This window comes from Microcaecilia unicolor, chromosome 2 (assembly GCF_901765095.1).
Source record: "Microcaecilia unicolor chromosome 2, aMicUni1.1, whole genome shotgun sequence".
Lineage (NCBI taxonomy): Eukaryota > Metazoa > Chordata > Amphibia > Gymnophiona > Siphonopidae > Microcaecilia > Microcaecilia unicolor.
Genome location: NC_044032.1, coordinates 592,888,329 through 592,911,206, shown reverse-complemented (window position 1 = coordinate 592,911,206; position 22,878 = coordinate 592,888,329). Strand labels below are relative to the sequence as shown.

Sequence of the window (22,878 nt, the reverse complement as noted above, 5' to 3'; positions counted from 1 at the left end):
ACTGATAGTTGGGGAGGAAGTGGAGTTTGGGGGGGGGGGGGATAAAATAAGCAAAGCATAATGGAAACTCTCTAGTATTCATTATATTGTTCCAATTTTTCTTGATTTTATTGGTTGCATATGACATGGCTGTAGTTTTTTAACTTTGTTCTAACTGTACTGGTGGTTTCTAAATAAATCAACAACAACAACAACAAACGTTCTTCTGTAAGCCCTTTTGGGCACCTCTTAAAGCTCCTAGCTTGCTTTTCTGATATGGTGATAAAAACAGAAAACAAAAAATTAAATTGTTGCAGAAAAAGATTTTATGACCAGGCTGTCAACACAACACAGTTTTATGGGAAAGAACAAATATTCAATAACATTGAGTGGTGAAGAAAAATGTTAATTTGAAAAAGCTGAAAAGCCTCACTAGGGCACTAGTGGGAAAAACCGCATATTTAGCTGAATAAAAATTATGACTGCCATGGGGAACAAAAGACAAACAAAAAAGTGACAAAGGAAGCAACTTTGTGTATGTCCTCTTCTTGAAAGAACTTAAAAAATGCCATTCTGGGCCAAATGAAAGGTCCATCAAGCCCACGATCCTGAGTTTGACAACAGCCAATCCAGGGCACAAGAACCTGGCAGGATCCCAAAGCTGATCCAATTTTTACTCATATCAAGGGATAAGTCTACATGATTAATAAGGACTTTTCCTCCAGGAATCAGTCTAAACCACTGGTGGGAAACCTGTAGTCTTGAAGATCCCTGGTATCTTTTGGGAGATCCTTATACAGAAACCTGACCCCTAACGACAGTATTTCAAAACTAAAGCTAGGAGTCACCAGCTCCATTTTGAACCCAACGCTGGCAAGGGCAGGAGCAAATAGTGATTGTCCCTGCCTAGACTCTATTACATACCAGGAATATTCAAGGTAGGCCCATGGAGGGGGGGGATCTTGAATTCGAGAGAAGCCCTCTGGGTCGGGGTGGGGGGGGTTAATGGGGGGCTTCCGGGGGCTAGACTTTGTAGGAGAGAGACTTTCTGGGTCTGGGAGGCTTAATGGTGGGACTTCTACACTGTTTCCCCGAAAGTAAGACATCCCCAGAAAATAAGACCTAGTAGAGGTTTTCCTGAATTGGTAGATATAAGGCCTCCCCCGAAAGTAAGACCTAGCAAATTTTTGTTTGAAAGCAGGGCCACCGAGAGCCGGACAAGGCCGCCCCCGGGCCACCCCCCCCACCCGAGGTCGCCGGGCCCCCCCTCCACCCACCCTCCGTCGCTCCTGGAACTAACCTTAAACACCTCCTTTCACCTTCGCAGCAAGCAGCAGCAGGGCAGACCTCTCCTTCCTTCCGTGTCCCGCCCTCGCGGACGTTACGTCAGGCGAGGGCGGGACACGGAAGGAAGGAGTGGCTTGCCCTGTTGCTGCTTGCTGCAAAGGTGAAAGGAGGCATTTAAGGTTAGTTCCGGGAGCAACGGAGGGCGAGCGGGCCAACCCCGATCCAACCCCGATGTTTCCCCGAAAAATAAGACAGCCCCTGAAAATAAGACCTAGCGCATTTTGGGGGGCAAAAATTAATATAAGACAGTGTCTTATTTTCGTGGAAACATGGTAGGTCAGGTGGGGGAGGGATCTAGGGGTGCTTACTGTCCAGGACCTTTAAGAAGTGCTCAGGAACATGAGGTAACGGCCTTACAGCCTTATGCTCCCCAGTTAGTAAAGTAACCCAAGCTATTTGCTGGGGTTATTTTTCCAGTTTTAACACAGCTTGCAGTGTTCAATGCAAGCCACATTATAGATTTTACATAGTATTGAGGTGTTTTATATGCATCTGCATGCTTTACCTCTTATTACTATGTACCATTTTGTGACCTAAAAAATATTCATTATGGCACTGAACTTTGTATTATAGACCTAACGCAACTTGAGAACTACCCCCTTGGAGTCTAGACTTTTGTTTTTTTTACTAATTTAGAGGCCCTTTTACTAAACGGCATCAAGCCTTTAATACGAGATTAGGCCATGCAAACAGGCTATGGCAGAAACGAATTAAAACATTTTGCGATATTTTGTCTGCTTGCATGCACTAACCCGTGCATTACTGATTTAAAAAATATATATTTTTGGTAAGCAGAATATCATGGGCAGAGAATGGGGATGGAAGCGTCAATCAGCTAATGCGTTATATTTAACACACATTAACAGGTTAACACAGAGTTAATGTGGGAGCACTTAGCGCCACCTAAATAAGAAACATAAGTGCTCATGTGTTAATTCTATGCAGGAACCATGTGTTAATGTCAACACTAATGCATGACATGCAATAAAATATATTTTAAAAATCCCTCAGAAGCGCTGCACTAAATCTGAGCTTAGCATGCAGCAAAATCCCACGTTTCCATGTATTAAGCTTAGATACTAAAATACACCAGAAAAAGTGCCCCTTAGAGGCTCATTTTCAAAGCACACAGAGCATTACATAGTAATCTGTGTAACTTTGAAAGTCTAAGTCTATGTGCTTTGAAAATGAGCATCTTGGGGCCTTGTTTACTAAGCTGCACTGTAGATGCGCAAACTTTTTAGCGTGCACTAAAAATTAGCACGTGCTGATAGAGGCACCTATAGGAATATAATGGGTGTCTCTATCATTAGAACGCACAAAAAAGTTTATGCGCGGCTTAGTAAACAGGACCCTTAATGACTTATTCGCTTCCTCTCAAAGTTTAATTTTGCTTTCATTAATTTTAATAATGAAAGTACATTTACTAATTTTTTTCAATAAAGTCATCTAGGGGCTCATTTTCAAAACAGAAAAACATTAGAAAACCATCCAAAATGCGGAACAAAGCAGCAAGTGGACTTTTTTTTTTTTTTGCCAAAACATCCAAATCACTATTTTTGAAACCTTTTTAAAGATGTTTTTCTTTGCAGTTCGTATCCAGTGTGTCTAAATCACAACAAGGAATGCTGGGGTGGGATCTGGGCGTCCCAAAACTTGGACTTTTTCTGCCATAATGGAACAAAGCAAAAATGTCCGGGGCTAAAAGTTTGACATTTTGGTCTAGACCTGTTGCAATCACGACTAAGATCACAAAAGGAGGTGGAAGAAAAAGAAAATTTCAAGAGAATCAGATGGGAATGAAGTCCAAGCTTCTAAACATACTTTATTCTCCAACAATAAACCAACAGTATAAATCTTGACCTGCCAGAGTCGTAGATAAACCTAACCCTGTAGAGGCCGTGTTTCGGCATAAAGCCTTCTTCAGGGGTCTATAAATAATAACAAAGTATAACGTCAAAACAAATAAACAAAACATCAAAATAGATATGTCAAAATTTTTAAAAATGAAAACAAAAACCAGACAAAGTACAGTAGACATGAAGAGATACAAAAACTAAGGTGCACTTTTACAAAGGCACACCAAAACGTGGTCTGCAGTACTGTGGGCTGGACCATTTCTCCACTGCGACTTGAAAAAAGGTGAGGGGGGGGGGGGTTCTGGGCTGGGAAATGGACGTGCGGCAAAAAGAAAACCAGAATGTCTATTTACGGCCCGAGCATTTAACGCCACCCATTGACTTAGCAGTAAGGGCTCACACGTTACCTGTGCAGTAACTGTCCAGTGCGCGCCAACTCCTGATTACCGCAGGGAATGGCCCAGTGGTAGAAAATAGAAAATTATTTTCTACCGCGGGTTTTCAGTGTGCACCAAACTTGGAATTACTGCCAGACACAGATGCTAGCCGTGAGGTAATGCCGATTTGACAAGTGCTGCACACACGTAGGCCCTTACGAATCTTTGCAAAAGGGCCCCTAAGTGCAGTGAGGATCCCAAATTTAAACCCAAAAGTAAATTAGAAGAGCATGAAGGTGATGATGCTCAATAAAACAACAAAAGAAACCACAGTATACATGTGTCAAAATGAAAATGTGACATGATAAAAAATTATTCTCAAGTCTCAATATATGAGCAAACTAAAGGATAATTAGTTCTCAATACAATAATCTACTGAAATCCTTAGTACATTTAAAGGATGTGATCAAGAGCATAAGTCCTTATTATTTTTTCTGTTTTGGGAGAAAAAGCCTCAAGTATCATGATGTATCTCCGAGCTCTGCAGATATACTGTCAATTGTTCATGGAGTACTCACTCGCATCATAGGCAAAAAAACCTCCAAAGATATAACTGCTCTATACAGAGTCAAATATCATATTTCAACTTATCTGAGCAATAGTGCAGTTGTCTGCAGTCCACCCCCTTTTTGAGATCTTAGATTTACTGTAGAAGTTCTGTTCCCCCTTTTTTTGATTGTCCAATCACGACTTAAGTCACAAAAGGGTGCCCTAAATTACCAAATTTCCACTGGAGGAATGACCCCTTTTACTCCCCCAGTATTAACTGACCCTCTCCCATCCCACCCTTCAAAGATATGAAACAAACAGAGGTACACAAACGTGGATAAAAGTGAACTGGTTGATATTGTGTATCTGGATATTCAAAAGGCATTTGACAAAGTACCTCATTAAAGACTCCTGAGGAAATAACTCGTGAGCTAATTAAATTTGCTGATGACACAAAGTTATTCAAAGTTGTTAAATCACAACAGGATTGTGAAAAATTGCAAGAGCACCTTACGCACTGGGAGACTGGGCATCCAAATTGCAGATGACATGTAATGTGATCAAGTGCAAAGCGATGCATGAGGGAGAAAGGAACCCAAACTATAGCTACGTGATGCAAGGTTCCATATTAGGAATCACCAATCAGGAAAGGGATCAAGGTGTCATTGTTGATGATACATTGAAACCCTCTGCTCAGTGTGCTAAGAAAGCAAATAGATATCACTAGCAAAGGAATGGAAAGCAAAAATGAGAATGTTATAATGCCTTTGTATCGCTCCATGGAGTGACTGCACCTCAAATACTGTGTGCAATTCTGGTCACCACATCTCAAAAAAGATATACTGGAATTAGAAAAGGTACAGAGAATGGCAATGAAAATGCTAAAGGGGTTGGGACGACTTCCCTATAAGAAAAGTGGCTAGGGCTCTTCAGCTTGGAGAAGAGATGGCTGAGGGGAGATACGGTACAAGTCTACAAAACAATGAGTGGAATGGACTGGGCTGATGTGAATCACTTGTTTACTCTATCCAAAAATACTAGGACTAAGAGGCATGCAATGAAGCTATTAAGTAGTAAATTTAAAACAAATCAGAGAAGATATTTCTTCCCTCAACATGTAATTAAACTCTGGAATTCATTTTAAGATAATATGGTAAAAGCAATTAGCTTAGCAGGGTTTAAAAAAAGGTTTGGATAACTTCCTAAAAGAAAAATCCATAAGCCATTATTAAGATGGACTTGGGAAAATCCACTGCTTATTTCTAAGATAAGCAGTATAAAATCTATTTTACTGTTTTGGGATCTTGCCATGGTACTTGTAACCTGGATTGACCACAGTTGAAAACAGGATACTGGGCTTGATGGATCTTCAGTCTTTCCCATTATGGCAACACTTACTTTCTTTTGTTCTTAGTACATACCAGCCTCTAAGACAGTTTCAGATGTTATGGCCAGTCCTATTAGAGAACAAGCAGGTCCCTGGAGTAGCCTAGTATCCCATTCTGTTACACTTGTGATAGAAAGCTTGAGACTTGCAAAGCTTTCTATCCCAAATTAATGTACCTACATATAGGTGACACATGCAGGCATAAAGGCTATTGTAGTGGTGTACAGTTGGGTACAGTAGGCTTTTGGTGGGTTTTGGAGGGCTCATCATACAAGATAAGGGGGTAACAGTGAGATGTGTACCTGGGAACTTTCATGTGAAGTCCACTAAATTGCCCCCTAGGGTACCCCACTGCTCTGCTGGAATATCTATGTGGCCTGTCTTCTAAGAACGCTAGCTCCCCCATACATCCCAATGGTTTCTTTTTGTGTATTGTCCCCTTGCATTTTTTTTTTCTAAAATCCAGAAAGATAGACATACTGGGCACAAAAATATCTAGCAAATGGCCATTTCAGAAACAAAAACACGGACATTTTTCTGGTTCAAAAATCACTATGCTCGCCACTTGATTTTTGAATGTTTTCAGCAAAAACATCCAAAATTGGATTTAGACGTCAAATCGAAAATGCCCCTAAACACCTATCATGCATATTTTTTATGCATAAATATAACTTGTAATAGAACAAATGGGACACAGTCTTCCAACTTAAAGAAAAAAAAAAGGTTCTCTACCTCTGGCCTAAATCCTTTAGAAATCCAGTTATGCTAACAGTTTCACCACATCCTTGGAGAACAAATTCCACAGTTTAACTGTGTGTTGAGTGAAAAAAAATATATTTTCTCTGATTTGTTTTTCAAAGTATCACCTATTAGCTTTTATGGAGTGCTACCTAGTTCTAATCTTTTTGGAAAGGTAACTATTCCCTATTTACCAATTACATCCCACTCATGATTTTATAGATCTCTATCATATTTCCTCTCAGCCATCTCTTCACCAGGCTGAACAGCCCTATCCTGTTCAGCCTTTCCTCATAAAGGAGGTCATTATGACCCCTTTGTCACTTTTGTTGTTGTTCTTCTCTGAACGTTTTCTAGTTCCACTATATAATTTTTGAGATGAGACAACCAAACTGTATACAAAAACTGCAATTGTACCACAGACAAAGAGGCATTATGATATTCTCCATTTTATATTCTATTTCTTTCCTAATACCACCTAGTATTCTTTATGGTTTTTTTAAATTGCCATGGAACACTGAGCTGAGGATTTTAATGTATTATCCACAATGATTACAAGATCCTTTTCTTCAGTCGCGACTCCTAATAAGGAACGTAGCATTATGGGGGGAGATTCTATATATGGCGCCTAAAATATTGGTGAAGAAATCACCAAGATTTAGGTGTGGTATATAGAATACGCTTATAGTTGATATCTCAGCACCTAAACTAAATGCCTCCATTTACACCAACAAAACCACAGCGTAAATCCAGACGCGTAGATTTAGGCCATATTCTATAACTACGCATGTAAATTTCAGAATGCCCATGAAATGCTCATTTCTCCACCTATAACCACACCCCTTTTTGCCTGTGCACGTTAGAAGTTAGGCGCACTGCATTACAGAATGTGCTTAGTGAGTTGTGCACATAAATTCTAATTATTGCCATTTAGTGCTCATTATTGCTTGGTATAAGCTATTATCAATGCTGATCAGCTTATTAAGCCAATTAAGTCATGCATGTTGTTATAGAATTTGCTTGGATTTCAGCACGGATCTCTAGGCACACTATATAATCCGGGAGTATGTACCTATAGTTTGGATCAATTTAGATCAATTTCTCAAAAACCACTCATGATCCAACAGCATAACAAAAAGCTAAACAATTGTGAGTCTGCGATCAAGCAGGTATAGTTTTGGGGACAATCCAAAGAGAGACATGAAAACAAATCAAGCATATTTATAACCATCACTGAAATGGTCAAAAATCAGGATAAAGAAGTTCTAGATGTTAAGAAATCTCAGGATATGCGGTTGAAACAAAATCATAAGGAATTTATGAGAAATATAAGTTCAAAGTAACTCACACCACAAACATGCACAAAATGTTAATGTGATTGCTATATGCAAGAGATTTTGGTAAAATCCTCCCTTATTCACCAGTTTCTGCTTGAAACCACTGAGCAGCTTTCATTATACTAAATTCCAACATGATATACCACAGCAAGGAAGGAGAGGGCACTCAGCAATACCCAGTTCTCCTCTATACCCCAAATCAAAAGCAATGAGAAAGAGGTAAAGGGAAGGGGGGAGGAAATAGATTTCTAGAGTAGGTGGTGTGTGCTTAAGCAGTTACAACAAGTGCAACAAAGTAAAATTAAATATTGCTCTTTTTTCCCTCTCTCCATTGTAGAGCAGGAACTTCAGAGGCTGCTACCTGAATACTTTTGAAAACTGTTGTGAATCCATGTGCTTAGAAGGCATTATACAAACTACTAGTAAAAAAGGCCCGTTTCTGACACAAATGAAACGGGCGCTAGCAAGGTTTTTCTCGGAGTGTGTATGTTTGGGAGAGTGTATGTGAGAGCGACTGTTTGAGAGTCAGAGTGAAAGTGTGAGTGTGTGAGAGAGTGAGTCTGGGTGTGAGTGTGTTTGTGAGAGAGTGTGTGTGTGAGAATGAGAGTGTGTGCAAGTGTGTATGTGAGACACAGTGTGAGAGAGAGTGTGTGTGTGTGGGCGAGAGAGAGAGTGTGTGTGAGACACAGATTCTCTGTGAGAGTGAGTGTATGAGACCAAGCGAGTGTGTGAGTGACTGTGTGGCACATAGAGAGTGAATGTGATACAGTGTGAGACAGAGTGTGTGAGAGTGAGAGTCAGAAAGACATTGTATATGAGAGAGAGAGAGTGTATCCATGCCCATCTGTCCCCTGCCCCCTCCATTAATCCTTTTCCAGCAGTTCCCCTCTCTCCCTGAGCCCTGCCCTCCCAATCCATGCCCATCCATGCTCCTCTGTCACCTGTCCCCTCCATTCATCCCTATCCAGCAATTCCCCTCTCTCCCTGAGGCCTGCCCTGCAATCCATATCCATCCATGCCCATCTGTCCCCTCCATTCATCCCTATCCAGCAATTCCCCTCTCTCCATGAGCCCTGCCCTCCCAATCCATGCCCATCCATGCTCCTCTGTCCCCTGCCCCCTCCATTCATCCCTATCCAGCAATTCCCCTCTCTCCCTGAGCCCTGCCCTGCAATCCATATCCATCCATGCCCATCTGTCCCCTCCATTCATCCTTATCCAGCAATTCCCCTCTCCCTGAGTCCTGCCCTTCCAATCCATGCCCATCCATGCTCCTCTGTCACCTGGCCCCTCCATTCATCCCTTTTCAGCAATTCCCCTCTCTCCCTGAGCCCTGCCCTCCCAATCCATGCCCATCCATGCTCCTCTGTCCCCTGCCGCCTCCATTCATCCTTTTCCAGCAAGTCCCCTCTCTCCCTTCCATGACCCCCCCTCGCATCCATGCTCCTCTCTCTCCCATGTCCCAGCCTGGGCCGCCCTCTTCCCCCCCACCTTCGCATCCATGCCCCCCCCTTTGCATCCATGCTGTCGTTTCTCCCCTGCCCTCCCACTCCCATTGTTCTTCTTTACTGGCCACCCTCTTCTCTCCCCCCAACATCCCTTTTTGTTTTTTTTCTTCTTTTTAAATTTACCGCCGTGGCGGTTCCGGCAGCGAAGCATCAGGGAAGGAGGCGGCGCTCCCGACGTCTAGCTTTCCCTTCGTTGTGTTCCGCCTTCTTTTGACGTCATCCTTGACGTCAGAAGAAGGCGGAACACAGCGAAGGGAAGGCTAGACGTCGGGAGTGCCGCCTCCTTCCCTGACGCTTCGCTGCCGGATTTGTTTGGGGTTTTTTTTTCCGCCCTCGACGTCATGACGTTTGACGCGAGGGCGGGGCAGAGACGGCTGGCTGGCTTGAAGGCTTCACACCACGAATCCACGAACCCTTCAGCCTGGGAGTGACGTCAGATGGCTTCATGGCTTCAGAACGTTGTCCTCAGAACGTTGAGGGTGCGTTTTATTATATTAGATTACAGTAGAACAAAGGATTGGAGGCTCCAAGAGCTTTCAGTTCTCCAGGACGCCCTCTAGCATCTTTTTACTTTTTTAGACCTCTTTATCCAAAATTCTTAATCTTATACTGCACAGTGCAAAGATGAGGCAAACAGCCAAAACACAAAATTCAAGGAGAAAAAAAAAGACACAGGAAGAGATAGAAGATGTCAATCAATCTAAAGTCGACTAATATGAAACCAGATTGCAGCAGGTGACAGGTGGTTATGGACAGCTGAAGAAAAACAGGATATCTGAGCTACAAAAAAAACCACATTACTGAAGCAGAAAAAAAGTTCCTAATAATTTCAAAGTCATCTGTGAGAAGCAGACTTCCAGTTTACCTACCTCCACATAGGAAATTGGGAATATTCCTATTTTGTCCCCCAGCATTCCTTCAGCCCAGTTCTCATCCACCCGGCGAATCACTGTCAAAACATCATCCTGCAGAAATATTCAATTATATCTCCTGTTATTAGAGAAGCTTTCACTTAATTTCACACTATAATAAATTACATTTCAGCCATGCACAAAGAAAACTCGGCAGCTCCTTGACAAAATAAATCCCACTGCTTTTAGAACTGAATTATTTTTCCCTAGGTCTTTCATCTTCTCAGGAGTTATCCAGCTAGTATGAAGACCTATCTGAGTCAATTATGCTGGGGTCTTCTGAGCAGATACTACCTACTGTGCTGCAATAAGCAATTTTTCTTTCTTTTTGTTGCATTGAAGAGAGTCTGATTACTTAAAAACTGAATTCTGGGAATTAGTATTAGATTCAAGGCCTAATGGAAATGTGAAAGCCACAGGGAGAAAAGAAAAAGGGTTTTCCATTTTGCCCCTCCAGAGACCTGAAGTGAAAAAATTGGAAATTTTAGAAAAAAAAATTTAAAAATTATTTTGGAATATTCTTAGAATATATGATGTGCTTTTCAAGTCACATTAAAAAAAAATATTATTACCTGCCTATAATACCTATGTAACACGAAGATGTAATGCAATGAAAAATACTAGATGATTATAATCTGAACACAGTATTTTGATCACCATGTTTACAAGTTGTAGGTGATATATTTCTATTGGACCTACTTCAAACAAGAGTCTTTCCTAGCCTATTTTTAGCACAGCCGTCAAAAAGGGCCTTTTCTCATTTGTTTCAGTTATGGCTAATGCTAGCAGTAATCTGTGGCCATTGAAATAAATTATCGCAGGAGAACTTACTGCCTTCTATTTAGGAAGAGCTAAGGACTCCTGTGTTATACAGACGTGCCAAATAGCATTGCGATGATGTCACTGTGCTAGGTGATTCCACATCCATGGCCGTTCTCGGCCCAACATGCCCTCTACCCCCCCCCCCCCCCCCCCCCCACACACACACCAAAATACCACATGCTTAACACATGGAGATCGCAAAACGCAAAATCACATCCTGCATTAGGTCATTTTTTCTGCGTTAGGAACACGTTTGTGCCTAATGCAGCTTAGTAAAAGGGCCCTTAATTTGCCTTCATTCAATGAGTAAAGAAACAATACATTTACACTAGATTTAAATGGTAGAGTTAGCTAGGCCATAGGCTGTCTGCATATGCTATTTCAGCTCATTTTAGGGAAAGAATGGAGAGGACAGGAGGAATGGGGGCTAACAGAAGCAAGTGTGATGGAACAAATTCTGCTGTTTAGATAACTTATATTTGTTAGCAAGAGGAAAAGTCAGTGTCCTTATTAAGTCCTTTTGTGCTCTTTCAAAGTGTTTGATCGTCTTAGCTGCAAATGTCTAGTATTTTTTGTGAAGTTCTTGAGTAGAGAGGTGTGGTAGCCGTGTTAGTCCGCTTTTAAAGGTAATCAATAGAAATAAAACATGGACAAGAAAATAAGATGATACCTTTTTTTATTGGACATAACTTAATACATTTTTTGATTAGCTTTCGAAGGTTGCCCTTCTTCATCAGATCGGAAATAAGCAAATGTTGGTAGATGACAGTATATATAAGTGATTCTAATAAATTAAGAAGGTAATCTCCTCCTGCCTTTATTGTTTACTTAACAAAAACAAAAAAATGAAGGAGATATAAGAACACAACTAGCGTTTTCTATGACCTATAGATCTCATAATCACTTAGATAAAGAGGTGTTGCCTCAAAAACCCCCGGCTACGTATCAAACAAGCTCACGGGGGCTGGGCTGTTTCATCACTGGCAAACACCCCATGTATAAGGTTATTCTTTTTACATATATATATCCATTTCTTCTATCGTTAATATTTAAGAGCTATTTAGCTACTTAGCTTTTAAAGAAGTCCCGTGATGTTTATTTTTTTCTTTTCTGATTAGACGCCAAGCAAGACCATGACCTACGATGGCCAGCGTTTCGTTACCTGCCTCAGGGTCACATGGTCTGCGTCAATCTGCAACAGAAAAGTATATTAGTATAAACCTAGACCTTAATTCTGTGAAAATATACAGTATTTCCTTCGAAATCACCTCAGCTAGAAATCAAACCGCTCTAACGGACCAACTCAAATGAAAAAATGGCCTCTGAATTTAAATACCCTCCTACGTCAGACGCCGAAAGTTAGTGTGGCCAATCAGCCTTTCCTGATTCGATCTTAACTGAAAATAAAGTTCTACAGCTGTCATGTTATTTTTATACATTAGTTTTTATCTTTTATCAAATCAACAGCACATAATTCATTAGTATGTATATCACCCTCCTTATGTTACTAAAAAAAGTGTATATATCACCCTCTTTATGTTACTAAAAAAAGTGTCCCCATTCTATTTTTCCGTTTAAACCCACTGGAACCAGTGAATGCAAACAGTGTATCCATTTTTGTTCACATTGAAATAAAGATCTCTTTAAATTGCCTCCAATTCTGGTAGGGGAAATTACAACATGTTGCAATACAAAACATCGTAACTCCATAAAGGAGTGCTGTGCTCTATCACAATGGAGAGCTAAAGGTGTAGCTGTTTTTTTTGTATGTATCACGCTACGGTGCTCAATCAATCGAACCTGTAGCGTGCGTGAAGTTTGTCCTACGTACAATTTTTCACAAGGGCAGATCAAACAGTATACCACATGATTGGATTTGCAATTAGTATTAACTTTTAAAATGAACCTTTGTGCAGATTTAGGATGAACAAATTCTTTTATTTCTAACATCACTTCGCACATGTTGCAACTACCGCATTTTTTGTGTCCTTCAAAAGTAAAAGTTCTCTGTACAAGCGGAGGTAACAAAGAAGGACACAGAAGTTCTTTCAAGTTCCTAGATCTACTGTAGGCAAAACGAATCCTTGTATCGGTAAATGTTGGTAATGTTTGTAGTATGCCCCAGTGATCTTTAAAAATCTTCATGACCCTATGCGTATCATTATTAAACCGTAGAACACAAGTGATGAGTTCTTTTTCATCACATGATTTTTCTTTAACATTCTTCGGGCTAAGTAGCAATTCACGATGATTGAATTTGGCTCTGCGGTAAGCTTGTCGTACTGTATGTTTAGGGTAACCTCTTTGAAGAAGACGTTTGCTTAAGATCCTTGCCTGTGCACGAAAATCAGTCAGTTCTGAACATAATCGACGATACCTCAACATCTGAGAGAAAGGAAGACTCTCCTTTAGACATTTCGGATGACTACTCGTGTATTGTAGCAAGCTATTAACGTCAGTTTTCTTACGATATACGGTAGTGTCAAAGGATGATTCACCCTTCTTTACCTGTACATCCAGAAAATTTATTTCTTGTTTATCATGATGAGCTGTAAATTTAATAGTTGGATGACATTGGTTAAGGAACTGAATAAAAAGTTCTAAGGTAAATTCATCAGCTTCCCATATCAAGAAAATGTCATCAATAAATCTGCACCAAAGTTTTATATAAGGCCAAAAAGAACAATTATATATAAATTTCTCCTCAAATAAAGACATAAACAAGTTAGCTACTGAGGGTGCTAGAGTAGCACCCATAGCTACACCTGAAATTTGTTGAAAAATTTTTTGATCAAACTGAAAATAGTTTTTCTTTAGAGCTAAGGTTCACTTTAAAAGTTAATACTAATTGCAAATCCAATCATGTGGTATACTGTTTGATCTGCCCTTGTGAAAAATTGTACGTAGGACAAACTTCACGCACGCTACAGGTTCGATTGATTGAGCACCGTAGCGTGATACATACAAAAAAAACAGCTACACCTTTAGCTCTCCATTGTGATAGAGCACAGCACTCCTTTATGGAGTTACGATGTTTTGTATTGCAACATGTTGTAATTTCCCCTACCAGAATTGGAGGCAATTTAAAGAGATCTTTATTTCAATGTGAACAAAAATGGATACACCGTTTGCATTCACTGGTTCCAGTGGGTTTAAACGGAAAAATAGAATGGGGACACTTTTTTTAGTAACATAAAGAGGGTGATATATACACTTTTTTTAGTAACATAAGGAGGGTGATATACATACTAATGAATTATGTGCTGTTGATTTGATAAAAGATAAAAACTAATGTATAAAAATAACATGACAGCTGTAGAACTTTATTTTCAGTTAAGATCGAATCAGGAAAGGCTGATTGGCCACACTAACTTTCGGCGTCTGACGTAGGAGGGTATTTAAATTCAGAGGCCATTTTTTCATTTGAGTTGGTCCGTTAGAGCGGTTTGATTTCTAGCTGAGGTGATTTCGAAGGAAATACTGTATATTTTCACAGAATTAAGGTCTAGGTTTATACTAATATACTTTTCTGTTGCAGATTGACGCAGACCATGTGACCCTGAGGCAGGTAACGAAACGCTGGCCATCGTAGGTCATGGTCTTGCTTGGCGTCTAATCAGAAAAGAAAAAAATAAACATCACGGGACTTCTTTAAAAGCTAAGTAGCTAAATAGCTCTTAAATATTAACGATAGAAGAAATGGATATATATATGTAAAAAGAATAACCTTATACATGGGGTGTTTGCCAGTGATGAAACAGCCCAGCCCCCGTGAGCTTGTTTGATACGTAGCCGGGGGTTTTTGAGGCAACACCTCTTTATCTAAGTGATTATGAGATCTATAGGTCATAGAAAACGCTAGTTGTGTTCTTATATCTCCTTCATTTTTTTGTTTTTGTTAAGTATATATAAGTGAAACATCAAAGCATTTCAGTGACAGTCTAACAGGATGGGGATGGATAGGTGAGAGACAGGAAGAGTCGGGTGGATGAGAGACAGGAAGAGTCAGGTGGATGAGGGATAGGGAGATATGCATGGAGACAGGAGGGTGACAAACCAGTACAATTTTATGGTTTATAAAGGGCTAGAAAACCCAGATCTTTAAGTCAAGTCCTGTCTGGTGGGTGTCAAAATATTTAATCATTCTGACTTCAAAGGTCTTACGTTCCTGTATTGTTTTAAAGTTCCCTTTCAGGATTCTTACTATGAAATCACTGGTACAGTGTTCTTGTTTTGTAAAGTGCTGCCCCACAGGCGTGACATCTTGGTACTAGCATTTTTCATATGGTGTCTATGTAAATTAAATCTCCTCTTTAGCATCTGACTTGTTTCTCCAATGTAGCAGCCTTCGTTGCATTTTTTACACTGAATGATATATACCACATTGGAAGATGAGCACGTGAAAAATTCCTTAATGTTGAATATTTTTCCTTTGTGAATGACTGTGGGGTCCTGTGAAATGTTTTGGCATAGTTTGCAGCTGGATTTATTGCAAGGATGTGTGCCATTCTTTTCTTTTTGAGTCTGTGTTGGGAGCTTACTTCTAATTAGCTTGTGTTTTAAGTTGGGTGGCTGTCGGAAGGCCAGCACTGGAGGGGATGGGAATATCTCTTTCAGTAATTCATCCTCCTGGAGTAGAGGCTACAGATCTTTTATGATTTTTCTTAATTTTTCTAGCTCTGGGTTGTATGTCACTATAAAGGGAATTCTGTCTGTGGCTTTTTTTTCTTTGTACTGTAGCAGATTTTCCCTGCGTGTTTTGAGGGAGGAGGCAATATTCTTGGAGATTATTTTGGGGTTGTAGCCTGTTTGAAGGATGCAATCAGGATTTCAAGGTGTCTGTGTCTCTGTCCCCTGGGTCAGAGCAGATACGGTGGTATCTTGTGGCTTGGCTGTAAATAATGGATCTTTTTGTATGTGAAGGGTGAAAGCTGGAGTTGTGGAGGTAGCTGCATTTGTCTGTGGGTTTCTTGTATATGGATGTTTGTATATAGCCATCGCTGATTGAGACTGTGGTGTCCAAAACATTGACTTTTTCTGGGGAGTAGTCAATTTTGAATATGATTGTAGGATGGCATGTATTGAAGGAATTGTAAAATTGTTTCAGAGTTTCTTCCCCCTCAGTCCAAATCATAAAAATGTCATCGATGTACCGGTAGTATTTTAGGGGTTCGGTCTGGTGTGTATTCAGAAATGTCTCTTCCAGCTCAGCCATAAAGAGGTTGGCATACTGGGGTGCTGTCCTGGTGCCCATCACAGTGCCCATTATTTGTGGGAAAATTAGGTTCTTACCTTGGTAATTTTCTTTCCTTTAGTCATAGCAGATGAATCCATTATGAGTGGGTTGTGTCCATCAACCAGCAGGGGGAGATAGAGAGCACTGAAAAACCATAGTGCCTCTTGGCCAGCTAGCTCCATCTGCCTCTTCAGTATTTGAAGCTTCCAAAGCAGTGTTACACCACAAAGCATAATAACATGAACTTTCCTCACAGCGGATGAATGCCCCAAAACTGGAGCTATAAGTCAAAGGAGGGAATGGACTCATCCTCCTGTAACTGAACAGAAATCCTGAAGACTGTTTTCCAACTTCTCCCAATGAGGGAACATATCTACAGGAAAAACTGAACATAAAAGTAACATGAATCACATAATGAACCACAGAGGGAGGGCTCATGGATTCATTTGCTATGACTAAAGGAAAGAAAATTACCAAGGTAAGAACCTAATTTTCCCTTCCTTGTCATCAAGCAGATGAATCCATTATGAGTGGGATGGATCAAAGCAATCCCTATATAGGGTGGGAACAAGCCACACCACGCGCCAGCACTTGTGCTCCAAAATGCGCGTCTCTCCTGGCAGCCACATCCAGCCTGTAATGTTGGGCAAACGAGAGCTTAGAAGCCCAAGTAGCTGCACTACATATCTCTTGAAGAGAGAGTGCTCCAGTTTCAGCCCAAGAAGAGGAAATCGCTCTTGTGGAATGTGCCTTAAAGGCTTCAGGCGGAGGCCGGCCAGATAGCAGATATGCTGAAAAGATAGCTTCTTTGAGCCAACGGGCTATAGTGGCCTTAGACGCTGGAGACCCTCTGCGCGGACCTGACAAAAGAACAAAGAGATGGTCAGAGGTCCTGAAGGCATTTGACATGCGCAGATATTGCAACAGAGCCCTTCGCACATCCAGAAGGTGCAACTGCCCATAGGCTTCTGGAAACTCCTCTTTAGAAAAGGAGGGCAGGAAAATAGGCTGGTTTAGGTGAAACGCTGAAACCACCTTAGACATGAAGGCAGGCACCATACGGACCATTACTCCGGACTCTGAGAATTGCAGAAATGGGTCTCGACAGGACAGCGCCTGAAACTCAGATACCCGTCTCGCCAATGTCTCGGCCACCAAAAAGACCGTCTTTAAGGTCACATCCTTCTCAAAAGCTCGCCTAAGCAGCTCGAAGGGCGAGCACTGAAGGCCCTTTAAAACTAACCCCAGGTTCCAGGCTGGACACAGAGCCCGCACAGGAGGATGGAGCCGAAGCACCCCTCTAAGAAACCGTGTCACATCCGGGCAAGCAGCCAGAGAGAGGCCAGAGACCTTCCCTTGAAAACATGCTAAGGCTGCCACTTGAACAAGCAGGGAATTATAGGCCAAGCCTTTTTGTAAACCATCCTGCAAAAAGTCAAGTATCGGCCAGACAGAAGCACAGACTTTAGAAGCACACCAAGCCTAAAATTGGCGCCAAATCCTGGCATAAGCCACGGAAGTGGAACGCTTGCGGGCCTGTAGGAGAGTGGAAATGACTTTACTGGAATATCCCTTGTCTCTCAATTGCGCCCTCTCAATAGCCATGCCGTAAGACCAAAGCGGCAGGCGTCCTCCATGGTCACCGAGCCCTGTGACAACAGGTTCGGTACCAGAGGTAACGGCAGGGGATCCTCTACCAGCATCCGCCGAGATCCGCATACCACGGCCTCCTGGGCCAATCCGGGGCAATGAGAACCACCTCTCCTTGGTGTAGCCGAATCCGCAGGAGCACTCGCCCTATCAAGGGCCACGGAGGGAACACATACAGGAGGCCCTGAGGCCAGGGTTGAGCCAAGGCATCCAACCCTGCCGAACGAGGATCTCTCCATCTGCTGTAGAACCACGGGACTTTGGCATTTGTGCTTGACGCCATAAGATCCATTACGGGCTTTCCCCATTTGGCACATATCTGCAGGAATACTTCATCTGCAAGTTCCCATTCCGCTGGGTCGATTTGATTCCTGCTCAGATAATCGGCTTGCACGTTGCTCTGACCTGCAATATGAGCTACTGACAGAAACTGCAGATGAAGCTCGGCCCAGTGGCAAATCTGCACGGCCTGCGCGGCTAGTGCTATGCACCGAGTGCCTCCTTGGCGATTTATGTAGGCCACTGCTGTCATGTTGTCCGACAGAACTCTGACAGCCAATCCTTCCAGGGTCAATTGAAAGGCCAGAAGCGCCTGGAAAATCGCTTTCAACTCCAAGCGACTGATGGACCACTCCGACTCCTCGGGTGTCCAAAGACCCTGGGCATGCCTTCCCCGGCAATGTGCACCCCAGCCCTTCAGGCTGGCATCTGTTATCACCAGGCACCAATCGGGGAGCGCTAGCAGCATTCCTCGCCGCAGCATGCTGTTTGAGAGCCACCACTCCATACTGAGCCGGGCCGCAGGGAGCCACGTGAGTCTGCATTGATAATCCTGAGATATTGGAGACCACCGTTGAAGCCGGGAGCACTGCAGAGATCTCAGGTGTGCTCTCGCCCAAGGCACCACTTCCAAAGTGGCCGTCATCAACCCCAACAGCTGGACAATGTCCCAAGCTCGCGGGCGAGGCATCCTCAGGAGCAGACGGACCTGGTTCTGAAGCTTGCACCGCCTTTGCTCGGGTAGGAAGACCATCCCCGAGGCTGTGTCGAACCGGACCCCCAAATATTCTAGAGATTGAGAGGGGGGTCAGGTGACTTTTGGCTATATTGACGACCCAGCCCAGAGATTGCAGTACTGAGACCACTCTGGCTGTAACCTGATGACTCTCTTCTGCAGAGTCTGCTCTGATGAGCCCGTCGTCTAGGTACAGGTGAACTCGGATACCCTCTCGCCTGAGAAAAGCAGCTACTACCACCATTACCTTGGAAAAGGTTCGGGGAGCTGTGGCGAGGCCAAAAGGCAAGGCCTGAAACTGGAAATGCTTTCCCATCACCGCAAAACGCAGAAACCTCTGGTGCGGGGGCCAAATTGGTATGTGAAAGTAAGCTTCTCTCAGGTCCAGCGACGTGAGAAACTCTCCTGGCTGTACCACCGCTATGGCGGAGCGCAGGGTTTCCATGTGAAAATGCCGCACATTCAGAGACTTGTTGACTTGTTTTAAGTCTAGGATAGGCCGAAAAGACCCTCCTTTTCGCGGCACCACGAAGTAAATGGAGTAATGGCCAGAGCCGCATTCGGCAGGAGGCACGGGGGAAACCGCCCCATTGTGAATCAAGCCTTGCAAGGTCTCCTCTACCGCCGCCCGTTTGGTGGCAGAACCGCATCGGGACTCCACAAACACGTCTCTTATCAGGGCATTGAATTCTATTCTGTAGCCTTCTCTGATCAGGTCCAAGACCCACTGATCTGAGGTAATCTTGGCCCACTCCTCAAGAAAGAGGGAAAGTCATTCTCCTATCACAGGAATCAAGGAGGGGACCGGTGCACCATCATTGAGAGGGTCACCCATGAACTCCAGGTCTTGAGCCTGCTGCTGCAGAACATTTGTCCAAGCGAAAGGAGTTCCTCTGCTGAAAATGGGCACGTGAAGTAAACCCAGCAGAACGCCCCGGGCGGGACCTTCTAGCTTCACGGAAGCGAGGTCTGTAAGAGGAGGGAACTGCCTGACCCTTGGAAGAAGGCCGTGGCCTACCCTCGAGTAAGCGCTGGGGTTTGGCATCCCCAAGGCCTTTCATAATTTTCTCCAACTCCTCACCAAACAGGAGAAGGCCTTGAAAGGGCAACTTCACCAACCTTTGCTTAGAGGCCAAGTCAGCTGCCCAATGCCATAGCCACAGAAGACGGCGAACCGCCACTGCTACACCCATCAGTTTAGCCGAAGCTCTGACCAGATCATAAAGGACGTCAGCCAAAAATGACAAGGCCGACTCCATCCACGGTGCCACCTCCGTAAGGGGCTCCGCTTCATCTCCAGGTTGTTCCACTCCCTGTTGTAACCAAGCGAGGCAGGCTCAGGTAGCGTAGCAGCTGCATGCAGACGCCCATAAGGATAGGACTGAAATTTCAAAGGACCGTTTCATAGCTACCTCCAGGCGACGGTCCTGTATGTCCTTCAGGGCAACTCCTCCTTCCACTGGGAGAGTAGTTTTCTTTGTCTCAGCCGTGACTAGGGCATCCACTTTAGGCGCGCCAAATGCTCCTCACTTAGAGGGTATAATTGCCCCATAGCCCTGGCGACTTTCAAAGGCCCCTCGGGGTCAGCCCATTGAGCCGTGATAAGCTCTTGGATGGAGTCATGCAAAGGAAAGGCTCGAGCAGGCTTCTTAGTACTTGCCATCCTCGGATTACCGGAGGAGGTCTCAGTACTCCCAGGGTCTTCTATAGAGAGGACCTGCAAGGCAGCAATAATAAGCACTGGCAGCTCATCGCGGTGGAAAATCCTCACCGCGGAAGGATCATCTGAATCCGGTGGCAATCCTGCACCTTCTTCTGGCTCTCCAGACCACGAAGGCCTGCCAGACCCCTCAGAGTCCTCACATCCCGACCACGGGGGGGTGAGAGGGGGGGTGCACCACTCTCTGAAGGGGAATCCACCCTTCTGCGCTTAACTTGTGGCCATCTGTCAGGGGAAAACGCGCCTGACGGTAATCCAAGGCCAGACTCCACTGGAGGGGATACAGAAAGCAGGGCCGCAGAGGACCCCTGCGGAAGAGCTCTTTTTAACATGTATGCATTATGCAGCAATAAAACAAATTCAGGGGGAAATGGCTCACTCTGGCCTCCCGGTTCCAGTCCGGGGGAAACAGCTCTTTTATTAGCCTCTACATGAGGCTCAAACCCCTCCGCCTCAGCGGGGGTCGCGCCATGCTGTTCCAAAATGGCACCCGCTGCCAGCTCCACGGAGCGGGAAGGAACATCACTCGCAATGCTCGGCCGGCTCTACCATCTGAAAAGCACGCCTTACAGAGCCCCGCTGCAGATTTGCGCTTGAAACAAATGGAACAGCGTTTTACTTTCTCAGCAGCCATCACCGAACGCGGGCCCTCCCCCGGAGGAGCTACAAAATGCTCTTACCTCACCAGACCGAGTCTCCGAGCTCCGGTCACGTTGCACAATCAGAAGAAAACCTCTTTTCTGGGATCGCAGCACCAAAGCGCGACGCGATTTTTTTTTGTTTTTACGCTGTGAGGAAAGTTTGAGGCAACAGCGAAAGAGGCAAATTTCCAACTCTGGAGGATCAGTAGCGTGGGAAAGGCAGGGAAAGGGCGAACCTGTGTGCTTGCATCCACAGCGTGGGCAAAGACAGGAACAGGGCTTGCCTATTTGTCTACTTCCACATCGGGGGCCGGGTAAGGCAGGGAAAGGGCTAACCTATTTGCCTTTAAAGTGGGCACCATCAGCCACAACACCCCTGCTAGAACTGGCAAAAGCACAGGAGCCACCCCAGGCAGATTTTCTGAAGGAGCTTGAACAAGCTGCAACCACCCTGCTAGGGAGATAGTGAATACTGAAGAGGCAGATGGAGCTAGCTGGCCATGAGGCACAATGGTTTTTCAGTGCTCTCTATCTCCCCCTGCTGGTTGATTGACACAACCCACTCGTAATGGATTCATCTGCTTGATGACAAGGAATTATCTATTAAGGATTCAAACATTTCTTCCTAACAAAAGAACCTCAAACTTCATGAAAAGGAGCAGATTTATATTTCTTATGGAATATTAATTCCTCAAATCATGAGCTAATAGAAACCAAATCCCACTGTTCCTTAAAGAAATTAGACCATAACAATAGAAATAAAACTCTTCTATACTATAATGAAAAAATGGTATTTTTTAGCTCCTGACTGCAAAATTAAAACAGATGAAGCTTGCCGGCATACAATCAAATGCAAATGACCATAATGTGTGAAGTTTTAATAATCGGTTCAGTTGTAATGATTGCTCAAGTTCCTTCAATGTTTAGTTGTATCATTAGTTATAAAAGATGAAGGGAGAAAGCCTGGATGCCACAGTTGCTTGCATTTATTGTATAATTTCAGGCACCATTTTATTGTTTAGTAGCTGGGAACAGTGAAAAATCTTGAACTGTCTTGCATTTTAGTGCAATTACACACATCAATCATGCTATAAAACTAAAGATAACTGTAAAAGAAACTCCAAGTCACAATTAAAATAATATTTTTAGAGTAAACGTCATAATATTTCTATATATTCCTGCTCAGTCTTGCATGCCATATCTGTATGTGGGCAGGAAAGATAACGTGCGGAGGAGAAGTAAGCCATGTACATTAATCTAAGCCCAGTACAATGGAAGAAGCTATTTTTTTCAAAGTCCAATTTTTGTTCTGGAAACAAAATTAAAATTCTATGCTCTCAGGCAGCAGATGTGAAGACAGGCAGGGAGGAAGAAATCAGGTAAGTGTAACTAAACAACTTCCTTTATTTATTTATTGGGATTTATTTACCGCCTTTTTGAAGGAATTCACTCAAGGCGGTGTACAGTAAGAATAGAACAAACATGTGCAATAAACAATTACAGCAGTAAAAATATTCAAAAACAATACAAAGTATGGCATGGTATACTACTTACAATGTCAACACAATACGAAATAGAACATTTTAATTGTTAGTGAAGGGTAAAGCAAAGATGCAACATATAGATAGGTAAGGAAGTAGGAAGAGTTAGAAAATAAGGTGATTGATTTAAAGAAAGTTGCACATGAGGTCAGAGAAATGGTTAAATATGATCTCAGCTAGGGTATTGGGGGTAAGCCCAAAGCAATATAGTTTTTTTTTTGCAGTTCCCACACCAATTTTTCAATTAGTAAGCGGAGCTTG

General features: G+C 43.1%; 1 protein-coding gene across 3 annotated transcripts in view; it reads right to left on the bottom strand.

Annotated features, from left to right (window-relative positions):
- SH3RF1 (SH3 domain containing ring finger 1) overlaps positions 1 to 22,878 on the bottom strand; it is a 346,368-nt gene that overhangs the window by 143,494 nt on the left and 179,996 nt on the right. For all 3 annotated transcript variants that reach the window (XM_030191566.1, XM_030191564.1, XM_030191565.1), the window contains one exon: positions 9,951 to 10,046. In XM_030191566.1, the coding sequence (XP_030047426.1) occupies positions 9,951 to 10,046 (96 nt within the window). The remainder of the gene's footprint in view (positions 1 to 9,950; positions 10,047 to 22,878) is intronic.